The 12,948-nt window shown below is 37.1% G+C and overlaps 2 protein-coding genes across 5 annotated transcripts in view; both read right to left on the bottom strand.

Annotated features, from left to right (window-relative positions):
* LOC107654262 (cystathionine beta-synthase-like) overlaps positions 1 to 10,240 on the bottom strand; it is a 20,507-nt gene extending 10,267 nt beyond the window's left edge. Inside the window, exons 1-7 of one of the 2 annotated variants that reach the window (XM_016441277.1) lie at positions 10,170 to 10,240; positions 6,031 to 6,286; positions 5,002 to 5,117; positions 4,586 to 4,720; positions 4,226 to 4,305; positions 3,947 to 4,151; positions 637 to 728 (exon numbers count right to left, since the gene is read on the bottom strand). In XM_016441277.1, the coding sequence (XP_016296763.1) occupies positions 637 to 728; positions 3,947 to 4,151; positions 4,226 to 4,305; positions 4,586 to 4,720; positions 5,002 to 5,117; positions 6,031 to 6,269 (867 nt within the window). In that variant the 5' untranslated portion in view covers positions 6,270 to 6,286; positions 10,170 to 10,240. The remainder of the gene's footprint in view (positions 1 to 636; positions 729 to 3,946; positions 4,152 to 4,225; positions 4,306 to 4,585; positions 4,721 to 5,001; positions 5,118 to 6,030; positions 6,287 to 10,169) is intronic. The other variant, XM_016441278.1, reaches the window with a different exon arrangement.
* A 711-nt stretch (positions 10,241 to 10,951) lies between these two features.
* Positions 10,952 to 12,948, bottom strand: part of LOC107654248 (splicing factor U2AF 35 kDa subunit-like) — a 7,114-nt gene continuing 5,117 nt past the window's right edge. For all 3 annotated transcript variants that reach the window (XM_016441259.1, XM_016441258.1, XM_016441260.1), the window contains 4 exons: positions 12,765 to 12,860; positions 12,465 to 12,598; positions 11,266 to 11,358; positions 10,952 to 11,173 (listed from right to left, as the gene is read on the bottom strand). In XM_016441259.1, the coding sequence (XP_016296745.1) occupies positions 11,062 to 11,173; positions 11,266 to 11,358; positions 12,465 to 12,598; positions 12,765 to 12,845 (420 nt within the window). In that variant the 5' untranslated portion in view covers positions 12,846 to 12,860 and the 3' untranslated portion in view covers positions 10,952 to 11,061. The remainder of the gene's footprint in view (positions 11,174 to 11,265; positions 11,359 to 12,464; positions 12,599 to 12,764; positions 12,861 to 12,948) is intronic.

The raw sequence follows: 12,948 nt of genomic DNA, 5'->3' as shown, positions 1-12,948 counted from the left end.
TTTTTCTGAAATCTTCCCCAGATGTGTGGCTTGACACAAACCTGTTTCTGAGCTCTACAGGCAGTTCTTTTGACCTCAGGGCTTGGTTTTTGCTCTGATATGCATTATCAGCTGTTAGACCTTTTATTAAGATGTGTGTGCCCATTCAATTGAATTTGCCACAGGTTAACTTCACTCGAAGTGTAGTAACATCTACAAGCAATTTGAATGCTCCTGAGCTAAATTTAAACTGTCCCAGATAAGGGTATGAATACTTATGCAATGGAATCATTTAAGTTTTTTATTTTTAATGCATTTGCAAAGATGTTAAAAACCTGTTTTTTTGCTTTACTATTATGGTGTATGGAGTGTAGATTGATGTGGGAAAAAAGTAATTTAAAGCAGTTTAGCATAAGGCAGCAACTTAACAAAATGTGAAAAAAATGAAGGGGTATGCATATTTCCGCAAGGCACTGTATATTCAGTGATGCCTGGTTACTTAATTTCTGAGTGACTTATACAACTGCAATTTATATGATTTTATCTCAATTTAACATTCTTTCTAGCTGACATTTGAAGTGGTACTCTGTTTGTTACAAAACAGGCAAATTTCACAAAATTGCTGTGCATCAGATCTCAGGGACAATCAGTGTCTACCTTAATATTTGGGCATTTCTCCTTAAGTTTGCGAGCAACGCCGGTAATAGTGCCACCTGTGCCAGCTCCTGCCACCAGCATATCCACTTTACCTGTGGTGAGTTGAGAGTTAAAAGAATAGTTCACCCAAAAATAAAAATGTACTAAACATCTCTTCACCCTCAAGCCATCCAAGATGTAGAGGAGTTTGGTTCTTCAAGGGAACAGATTTGGAGAAATTTAGGATTACTTGCTCACCAGTGGATCCTCTGCGATGAATGCGTGAATGAGTAACATTTTTACAACATTTGTAAATGTAAAAAAAGTGCATTGGTTAACATTTTAATAAGTTTAAACAACCGGTTTAATGGCATTTGTAAGCATTCAAATGCTCATTAATAAATAAGCTGTTTATCAGTGTATAACTTAAATCATTTGTATTGTATTTGTGCGTGATCATATATGAATTGAAAGTTTATTTCAATTTAAATTTTATATGAATTAAGGATTTGTTAATCATTGTGAAATGATCCCATACTTGTAGCTTAATAAATATATATTAACTAATCTGTTAAACATTATATAATTATCTGATATTATATAACTGATCTGTTAGACATTATATAATGTTTGTTAATGATTATTAATTTATTACAACCCTGCAAACATGTCCGTGCGGGGCCCATGCTGGCTTTTTGCGGGCACAGTGGGCTAGATCCAACCGACAAACAAATTTCTAAACAGGCCCAGTGTGGGCTTGCCCAGGCGAGGGCCACAGCTTTGGGCTCACCGTTGGCTTTCTGTGAGCAGGCCACACTATGGGACTGCCCACATTAATCCAATGATGGCCCAGTGTGGGCCAGCCCGTTCAGGCCCAGAGCAACTTTTGTACCTTTAGGCCCATGCAGGTTTTGTGTAGGCAGCCCTGTAATGCAACTAGGAGAATACAAACAATATTGACTGGCCATTCTTAAGCCACTCAATTGAACTGGAATGGCTCAAACCAAAAGAGGCCTTTTCAGAACCTGTTGTTTCATATAGGCCAGGGATCCTCAAATCTGGCTCACAAGATCCACTTTCCTGCAGAGTTTAGTTCTAACCTGAATCATTCACACACATCAACTTTCACATGACGAAATCCTACAATCTTACATTGCTTTGTTTGCTTTCTTTTGTTTGTTGTGTATTTAAATTTTTGGCTATGTATAGCTGTATTAACCTGAATTGAATGTTTTCTGTGGGCAGTTTTCTTCCTTACCACTAGGGGTGCTAGGGTGTTTTACGTTTCCTTAAGTAAAGCCAGGTGGGTAGAGGGAGTTAGCAATAACAAGCAGCAGTAGCTAGCATGGCTCACCTTCTGAAAACATTGTGCTGTGTCCTGGTTGGGAAATGTGTCATTTCAATATTAACCTGAATTTAATTTATATTTTGTATAAATCTATTGATTTGAAATCCCTTTGACTACTGTACATTTTTGACAATATAGACCAGGGGTGCCCAACCCTGTTCCAGGAGATCTACCTTCCTGCAGAGTTCAGCTCCAACCCTGATCGAACGCAACTGAACCAGCTAATTAGGATCTGAAGAAGCACTTGATAATTACAGACAGGTGTGTTTGATCAGGGCTGGAACTGAACTCTGCAGGAAGGTAGATCTCCAGGACCAGGGTTGGGCACTCCTGTTGTAGATTAATAGTGCGGGCCCTGTGTGGTTGCTGATGTTTTTTGCAGAGATGTTACATGTATGTATGGCCTATGTTTGGATTGATGCTAAGAGTTTAAGACAGTGTATTTGTATGCATTTTAGAAGGACTCTTTATTGGTGAGGTTACCACATCATGGTCCAGTTTGTGGATTTGGATTTATGGAAATATATTTTTTGGAAATATGGATTTAAAGTTCTTTTTGACGTGAGACCATAGTCTGGACTATTTATGACTGTTCCTGGTTAGGAAGAGTCTGGTGTTTGAGAGCCGTGGCGTGTTTTCATTACAAGAGGTTGGATTATTCATTTGCTATCAGCCAACTTCAGCTATGGACAGTGTTTGGACATTGATGTACTACAGATAAGGCTTTCACACACATCAACTTTCACATGACGAAATCCTACAATCTTACATTGCTTTGTTTGCTTTCTTTTGTTTGTTGTGTATTTAAATTTTTGGCTATGTATAGCTGTATTAACCTGAATTGAATGTTTTCTATTTTGTATTTAATAAATCCATTGATTTGAAATCCCTTTGACTACTGTACATTTTTGACAATATAGACCAGGGGTGCCCAACCCTGTTCCAGGAGATCTACCTTCCTGCAGAGTTCAGCTCCAACCCTGATCGAACGCAACTGAACCAGCTAATTAGGATCTGAAGAAGCACTTGATAATTACAGACAGGTGTGTTTGATCAGGGCTGGAACTGAACTCTGCAGGAAGGTAGATCTCCAGGACCAGGGTTGGGCACTCCTGTTGTAGATTAATAGTGCGGGCCCTGTGTGGGCCTACTGAGGGCTAAGTGAGGGCTGCCCATGCAGGGCCAGCGCTAAGGGGCCAATGTTTTGCCAATGAGCACAATCTCAGAGGCCCTGAGCTGGCAGCCCGCTGGGGGCCCTTGGGCTAGCCCTAAGTGGGCCCGTAAAGGGCCAGTGCAGGCTTGTTTGCAGGAAAAGTATTAACCAAACCATCATTAAGATTTGCTTTTAATATTTAACATTGCTTTTGGCTAGATAGAGTCCTCTATCCATAATATGGCTTTCTCCAGTGAAATATTTATCTCAAGAATCAGGAGAGCACAGATCAAGCACCGTTTCAAGCGAAAATAGGCCAAAACAGTTTTAAACAAATATCTGGGTGGATTTTGATGTGAGAGGACTATTTCACTGGAGGAAGCGTTATTATGGATTATGGACTTGTATTTTAACTGGAAGCAATGGTTTAAAGTTAAAATGCCTTGATAAATTTGTATTCCTTCTTTTCACTTCACAAAACTTTACTTTATGGACTGGAGTCATGTGTATTATTGTATTGTTTTAATTAGATGTTTGAACTCTCATTCTGACGGCACCCATTCACTGCAGAGGATCTATTGGGGAGCATGTGACGTAATGCTAAATTTCTCCCAATCTGTTCCCATGAAGAAAAACTCTATCTTAGATGGCCTGAGGGTAAGTGCATTTTCAGCCAATTTAAATTTTTGGGTCAACTATTCCTTTAATGTTACTGACAACAAAAAGCCTTCAAGCTGGAGCAAAAGGAAGCTATGCTTTGATGATAAAAAGCAGAAAAAGATATGACAATAAAGACAGAGAGAAAGTGAGAGAAACAACACAATTACTACCATCACACTGCTCCAGAATCTCCTCAGCAGTGGTGTCATAATGAGCCAGGGGGTTGCTGGGATTGCGGTACTGGTCCAGGATGTGCGAGTTAGGAATCTCATTCTTCAAGCGCCAAGCCACACCCACATGGGACTCAGGGGAGTCAAACCGTGCACTGGTGGGAGTTCGGACAATCTCAGCACCCAAAGCTCTCAAGACATCAACCTATGAAGAGACTCTTGTTTAACCTTCTTGATGGGTTAACAAATCCCATTTGATCTAACTGGAATGAATCTTACCTTTTCCATGCTCATTTTCTCAGGCATAACAATTATGCAGCGATAACCCTTCACTGCTGCAGCCAATGCAAGACCAATACCTGCATAGAGTGCACATAACTTAACCCTTTAGACCTAAATGTTTTTCCACTGGGCAAAAATTATTTTACCCACTTGATATTTGCTTTCCTCCATTGTAAAAATGACCACTACAATGCACTTTTCTAACCATATTTAAGAACTGGATTTTAAACATATGCAGTATGTGAACTAGTGTTGAAGATTTTAAGAACACACACACTGTAACAACGAGCAATGTAATAAGAATGTAGAAAACAGGTAAGACGAAGTCTCAACAAAATCAGAGTCCTGTATTATTACCTGTATTTCCAGAGGTGGGCTCTATAATGGTGTCTCCAGGTTTGAGGATGCCTTCCCTTTCTGCGTCCTCCACCATACGCAGACTGATACGGTCCTTCACACTACCACCAGCATTAAAGAACTCACACTTGACCACTGCAGACACACATACAAACAAAACTGACTGTTACGTAACTTGAGGCAATTTATATTAATGCCTTTCACCTATTTCATAGATTTGTATATAACATTAAAGGACTCAAGGTCAATACTTGCTTTGTCTTTCAAAATTTTTTTTGTCTTTCAAAGATTTTTTTTTTGTTGTCTTTTACGGAAGTTTCTTATTTGTAACACACTTTCTGTGGTAAAACGATATTGACTTTTTAAGTAACTGATTTAGAATTGTTCAAAAGTAGAAATATGAATGAATCACTTACAAAGTTCACACTTTAGTCCAAAAGTCTTCGAGATCTTGTTTATGCGGACCAGTGGTGTGTCTCCAATCCTGTCCAGGATGTTGGGCAAAATCTTCTCAGCTTTTGTCCTGCAATGGTTAAAGGAAGAAAAAATAAACAATCATAAAAGGATATTGTGGGGACAGAAAGCTATAGTTACAATTATAGTTATATAGTTAGAAAAGTCATTTTGTGACAGTGTAAATTAAAAATAATATATAGGAATTGATTGGATAATTTGATGGTTTTTGTTTGTTATTGCTGCGTAGTCATGAGAGTGACACCTTTTGTCCCACCCTCACAGCAGTGAATACATTATCAGAGAAGAGAAGAAATGTTGTTGCAAGACGAAAGGGAAGTTATTTTGTTTAAAGATTACAAGGCACATGATTTTTTAAATAAAGATATGCACATAGTATAAATAATTTATAATTAACACTGCAATATTCCAAAAAATATCTTCAAATATATTAACTAATATTCCTATTTTCATAAAAATAAGAATTGTCTATTTTTATTTCATGGTGACTTTACCATCTAGAACCTGTGAATATACAGGATCAGACTGTCACTAAACAAAATAAAATATTTTTTAAAACCACTATGTTTAAAATAATGATACAATTCTATATAACATTTAAAAATAATGAAAGTCATGTGCACTTATGAATGCATACACAAAAATGCATCTGCTTAACTGTGTGAACATTCTAAAACCTAAAAAGGAAATATTCCTTTTGTTAAATTAATGTTATATATCTTCTATATATTTTTTCTGTAACAAATATATTGTTGATTGAATACAGCAAAGTCCATTACAGCTAATCAATGATTGTGAAACATGTTTATCTTGCTGATAAGTTTCCAAATAAGGAAATATTCCTGAGAAAGACACAGAAATGCTTTTTTGGTAGGCCCAGCTCTCTAAGCATGCGTCCGTGTCACTTGATTTAAAATATCTTGTGATTTTAGGTCAGAAGTGCAAAGTGAGAGATCATTAAGCATTATCACCTGGGGAAGGGTTTGTGAGGGGAATTTTCAAGAGACATTCCTGGTTTCCAGGTACATCTGCTTGGCAGGTCAGGACGAATCCATTTTGGGTCAGTGGCCCCAGTTTCTCTATTCAGCTGCAGGGGTCTGTCTACATTATCTGAAACCAACTTCTCAACACCATTCCTGCCAGCGGTCTTCTTGTCATCAAAAGGGCAGGCAGGGCTGTCGTTCTCTTTGTTGGATGGAACTGAAGGCATGATTCCTCTATAGTTCTCTGTAAAGTGTGAGAATCTGTTCACAACACAACCTGCATAGACAGCCTGTGTCAAAAGAGTCAAATCACATGTCTGTTCTGCACATTCTAAAGTTGGCCCTACCACAAAAAATAAATACAATTTAAAAAATAAAATAAATAAATGATTTGTTATTTCATCCATGTTATTCTGTTTTCTAATAAATAGCCTAAGCTTATTATGACACCACAATACTACAGTCATGGCCAAAAGTTTTGGCAGTGACATAAATTTTGTGTTTTGCAAAGTTCGCTGCTTAAGGTGTTCATTCACATTGTTTCTAGATTATTGTGTATGTGATCATTCTAAATAATTGCTAAAAGCTTCATTGGCCAAAAAATGAACTTTTCACAAAAAAGCAAATTTCACTGTTTTTTGATCCTGACACAAAATGACCAGCTAACATTAATTGACTAAACATATCAGCAGCACATGTGAAAGTGTGAATGAGTACTAGTCAGGTGAAATCACTATCATACTAATTAGATTGTAAGAGCAGACTGATTGCTATAAAAGGAGGGAAGAAGCGCTTCCAATCATTGTGTTCTTGGTAGCATGCCAACAGTGAAGCATCCTGAGACCATCCATGTGTGGAGTTGCTTTTCAACCAAGGGAGTGGGCTCTCTCATAATTCTGCCCAAAAGCACTGCCAGGAATAAAGAATTGTATCAAAACGTCCTGCAAGGGCGACTTCTTCTGACGATCCATGAGCAATTTGGTGGTGATCCGTGCATTTTCCAGCATGATGGAGCACTGTCACAAAGCAAGAGTGATAAAGAAGTGGCTCGAAGATCATTACATTGAAATTTTGGATCTGTGGCCAGGCAACTCCCCAGATCTCAATCCCATAGAGAACCTGTGGTCAGTCCTCAAAAGGCGAGTGGACAAGCAGAAGCCCACAAATTGTGATCAACTCTGAGAACTAATAAGGCAAGAATGGATCGCCATCAGTCAGGATTTGGCCCAGAAGCTAATATCCATCATGCCAGAGTGAACTGCGGAGGTTATGAAGAACAAGGGTCAACACTGTAAATATTGACTCATTATATATATTTTTTTGCCAATAAAAGCCTTTTAAAACTTATGATATGCTTATAGTATACCGTATAGTACTATATTATAGTATTACCGTAGAAACATATGGAAAAATAATCTACAAATCCTGAAGCAGCAAACTGAAAAAAAAACTATTTATGTCACTGCCAAAACTTTTGGCCATGACTGTATATACAAGTTAAATGTTTTCCTTGGAGTCAGGAACAAAAAAGCAAATTACAAGAAATAGCATGAATAAATCAGGTTTGTAGGCGTTCCGAATCAGATACAGAAATTGAATAATTAATTAAATTTAAAATACTGCATTTTTTTATTTTATTAATATTTATGGCAGACAGCAGTTGGTAAATTACACTGTGGTCACTTTAAGACAATGCATGAATCCAAAATTATTATAGAGCTACACATCCAATTTTTTTCTCAACGGTTGTATCTTTACTTGAAACATAATCGACTGTTTTTGTGTATACTTGTATAGACAGGTATTTTGACACAATTTTGTCCATTCAAGTGCAAGACGACATGAAATATAACTCAATTCAGGGCTCACATTATAGGATATAGCATCACCCATTTAGTCAGATGTCCACAGACTATGAAGCTGGAATACTTCCAGACTGCTGTCTTTATACTCGTTCCAAAAGCAACTATGACTAAAAGATCAAAGCCCATAATGATAAAGTGTAAAATCCACAGAATTAACAAGAAAGCAATTGATTGCTGCAGTGAAGATATACTTTTAGGGCAACCCAAAAGTTACATTTTTCATTGGCTTTTGGATTATTGTAGAAAATAAGCTCTGTGACTAACAAAGGTTTATTATTCTTACACATTTCATTCATCAAGATAATCTTCACAAATGAACAACTTTTATATATTTTGAAAACTTAGGCTATAGTCACATGACTTCAACATCACTACCATTAAGTTCATCAGCTCTTTCATTCTTTATTCAAAAACATTTTCCCTGAATGTCTGAGTTAGAATAGATTTGATTATTAACACAATTAGACTGTAAAATTGAGTAGATGATGAGTCACATTTAATGTTTAGTTGTAGTTCCATTTAGACCAGGGGTGTCAAACTCCGTTCCTGGAGGGCCAGAGCCCTGCAGAGTTTAGGTTCAACCCTAATTAAACACACCTGATCCAACTAATCAAGTCCTTTAGACTTATTTGAAAACTACATGGTATGTGTGTTGGAGCAGGGTTGGAACAAAACTCTGCAGGGCTCCGGCCCTCCAGGAATTGAGTTTGACACCCCTGATTTAGACAGTTGTTAGCAACTGCCTTTTTAAGACAAGTAACAAAAATTGTTTTTTTTTAAAATCCCAAGGATGTAGAATAAAATGTAAAAATATTTTGAACTTGTGTTAAACACAGACCTCATTACAGGCATTTAACTTAAATCAAATTTAAAAACCCGCTGAATTCAGGACAATGGAAGCCGAAGTGCTAAAAATGCTTCTTCAAGGTCTGCAGCACTCTTATCTCCCTTCAACATCACCACAAAGACATTGGAAGCCATCAGGTTAATTCTGGAGTATGAGAACCATTAATAGATAACCTAAGAAGCCAAGCATAAAACACACCAGCTGTTAAAACTATGAGCCTCAACAACATAAGCATGCTTGACTGCTTTAATGTGAATTGACCACAATACAATGCAAGTTCAGATGGTCTTTGTGTATCTAGAAATAAAAAGAAAATGGCAGTGATTTTCAGTTCCTGTGTATTTGATCAGTTTTAGGCACTTAAGCCACACTTCTGGCATTTTCATTGCATTAAATATCAAAATATTACCTAAAAGCAAATGATACCAGACAGACAGACAGACGGACACTACTGTACCAGTGGTGACTCTTTAGGACCAGGGTTGCCAGATCCGCATTACCCCCACTTTTGACAGGACACGCATTTAAATGTCTTTAGTCTTCTGCCAGTCTAAACAAGTAAACTTTATACTATGTTTTAATGGAAATATGACTCTGGTGCGGTTATGAATACAACATTTACGTGACTGCAAAATTCAAATATTATATATTGACGTGACTTTGAGACGCACACCTGGCAACCCAGCCTAGGACGCAAGAAGTATGGGGAAGTTTAAAGTGGATCTATGTGCTCTAAGAAACTCTTTTAACTAAAAACTTTCATTCACAACCTATCCAGGCAGAGTTTCCTGCATATCGTTTTTCCGCAAAACACTTATAGGACTTACAGAACCATTCATTAAATATCAGAAACATTCTATAATCTGTACGAGCACGAGGCAACCATCCATGTAACGTTACCTGCAAATCACAAACCTCGTGCTCTTTTAGACTTTTGTTAATGTGATTATGTCAGTCAGTCATCAAACTGTCTCTTTTTTTTAATTCGATTTAAATTAATGCGGCAACCATCCATGTAACGTTACCTGCAAATCACAAACCTCGTGCTCTTTTAGACTTTTGTTAATGTGATTGTCAGTCAGTCATCAAACTGTCTCTTTTTTTTAATTCGATTTAAATGAATGCAGTTAATTCCATCGGTTTTGATGGAAATGACGTTTAGTTTTACTTTTTTCCCCCGCAGTTATGATTAAATCTTTCTCTGTTCTGCTAGGTGCATGAAAGGATTTTAATGATTACAAACTTTTAAAAAAAAGTAGTAATTTTGCAAATAAACATTTCAACATGTGCAAAGCAGCAAAATATTTTTATATAATAAATACAAATATATTTGTTTGTCTCAGATATATTGCTGATCGCATAATGCAACGTCCATTACAGACATTTCGGGTTCAACGATTATAAAACACATTTACCTTGCTGATAAGCGCCGATCGTCCACTTTAACAGCTGTGCATACAGAAGTACCTGCGTCACGTTATTTATATGAACGGGCCACGGGGTTCATCACTTATATGGGAAATGGCCATGTGTTGGCGCAAAACCTGATTGGCTGGAATGAGGGCGTCTGTCGTTCGCCCTCCTATCAGAAGTTGGCAAAATTTTTTTTTGTTTTGTAAAAACATGTCTGAAACATTTGGCATACAACTGAAAATAGCTGAAATGTAATATATCTTTTATGGCTAATTTCTCTTACAAAATTTTTTTTTTTTTCATTCAAATGTCATGCTTCCTAGCCATTGTCACAATGGATAAATAAGGTGTATGCACTGGAAATAATCCGATTTTATGATTTTTTTAGATAAAACAATGATAAAAACTGTTTTCCAGTACAGTTGTATTTTTTAGTTTGTATCTTTAACTGTACCACTGCAAGATTGCCTCTTATAGTAATATCCTTACTCATACTACGAAGGCACACATAATTCCTGATCTTTTTGTAGTGATATAAATCTTTATCTGCTTCCAAACTGATACCACTGTTTTATGAGCAATACATAACCAATGAATAGAAATGCAGTGTGACACACCCCTACAACACTCGCTGAAAGCCTGCAGGACTGATTCATCATGACTAAGATTTTAATAACCCCACACATAAACCTGTGGCACAGACAATTTATAAAAATGCACTTTTATTGAGAAACAAAAATCTTTCAAATGTACACTTAAAAAAAGTAAATAAACAAAGTGACAAACTAAAGGGTTTCAAGCAAGTAACGACGGCATCTGATGTCTCACACAAATGCTGGTCATTGGTTGATGACACTAAGCAACAAAACATAGGCAGCAAAACTGTGTCACGGCTCAAAATCTTCCAGAACGTTCACGATCTCTTGATCTTCTCCTCTCACGTTCACGACCTCCACGGTTGTGGTCACGAGAGCGTCTTTCACGAGATCTTGACCGAGAACGATGTCTAATGGAAAGATAATTTCCGTTACAACAACAAAAATGCCAACTTTAATGAAAGGCACAAGACTGGCCTTTGATGAAGAAGATTTTCGGTACCTTTTTCTATGACGTCCATAACGCTCTCTCCTCAGCTCTCGAGAAATGGGTTTCAAGTGCATGAAATTACAGAAACCGCCTCTAGTGCACTCCCTGTGGTGAGACGAGATGGTAAGATGAAAAAAAAAGTGGCGTCACTGCTTTTCTGAAGATAGTCAGTTCACTTTAGAAATACATTAATATATACAGTATCTCACAGAAGTGAGTACACCCCTCACATTTTTGTAAATATTTTATTATATCTTTTCATGTGACAACACTGAAGAAATGACACTTTGCTACAATGTAAAGTAGTGAGTGTACAGCTTGTATAACAGTGTAAATTTGCTGTCCCCTCAAAATAACTCAACACACAGCTATTAATGTCTAAACCGCTGGTCACAAAAGTGAGTACACCCCTAAGTGAAAATGTCCAAATTGGGCCCAATTAGCCATTTTCTCTCCCCGGTGTCGTGACTCAGTGTTACAAGGTCTCAGGTGTGAATGGAGAGCAGGTGTGTTAAATTTGGTGTTATCACTCTCACTCTCTCATACTGGTCACTGGAAGTTCAACATGGCACCTCATGGCAAAGAACACTCTGAGGATCTGAAAAAAAGAATTGTTGCTCTACATAAAGATGGCGAAGGCTATAAGAAGATTGCCAAGACTATATCGTATCGACCGAAATTAAGAAATATATCGTGATATCAATTTTGGCCATATCGTCCAGCCCTAGTGGCCACACAAAATATCGACACTTTGGGCCCAATTTGGACATTTTCACTTAGGGGTGTACTCACTTTTGTGGCCAGCGGTTTAGACATTAATGGCTGTGTGTTGAGTTATTTTGAGGGGACAGCAAATTTACACTGTTATACAAGCTGTACACTCACTACTTTACATTGTAGCAAAGTGTCATTTCTTCAGTGTTGTCACATGAAAAGATATAATAAAATACTTACAAAAATGTGAGGGGTGTACTCACTTCTGTGAGATACTGTATATTACTATGATATAAACTATATTAATATAACCCCACTCTCGTTTAAAAAACAAATAGTGTGGCAACAATACAATGTTTTGTATATGAAAACTTTAGACACAAACAATGTCTTGAACAGTTTCCAATCAGTCATTTACTTAAAAAGTGACATATTATATATTTAAAATGTCATTGTTTCTCAATTAAATAACAATGAATGAAGTGTGAGACACTGACCCCATTTCATACTGTCTACAGCAGGCTTCTCTGAAGTCCGTAACTGGTGAGAGCTCTGAATGTATTGGTTGGCCATTACACCAGCGATTATTTAAGTCCAATACAGTCTTCTCAGCATCCTCTTCCCTCCAAAACTGTTCAGACAATAAAACAAAGTAAACGGTTACACATTTCCAAGCATAATTCTCTAATGCAGGCCGTTATAGCTACATTGTTTGAAATACGGTTAATTTCATAAACCTGTCTGTTCAATCAAGCAAAAGCACAAAAAAAAAAAACCACACTCAAATTTTACAGTACCTTCACATAAACATTTCCGACCAAATGATCACCAAGGTTATCGCACAAATTCATCTCCTCAACCTCTCCATACTTCTCCATTTCTGTGAAGACTCCCTGTTAATAAATCAGCATTGCAAAATGTAGAAGTAACTACTTCAAAGGAATAGTGCCAAAAAAAATAAAAAATAAAAAAAATTATATA

Source organism: Sinocyclocheilus anshuiensis, unplaced genomic scaffold (assembly GCF_001515605.1).
Source record: "Sinocyclocheilus anshuiensis isolate Anshui unplaced genomic scaffold, SAMN03320099.WGS_v1.1 scaffold551, whole genome shotgun sequence".
NCBI classification, from domain to species: domain Eukaryota; kingdom Metazoa; phylum Chordata; class Actinopteri; order Cypriniformes; family Cyprinidae; genus Sinocyclocheilus; species Sinocyclocheilus anshuiensis.
The sequence above is the reverse complement of the archived record's forward strand: the minus strand, read 5'-3'. Positions and strand labels throughout refer to the sequence as shown.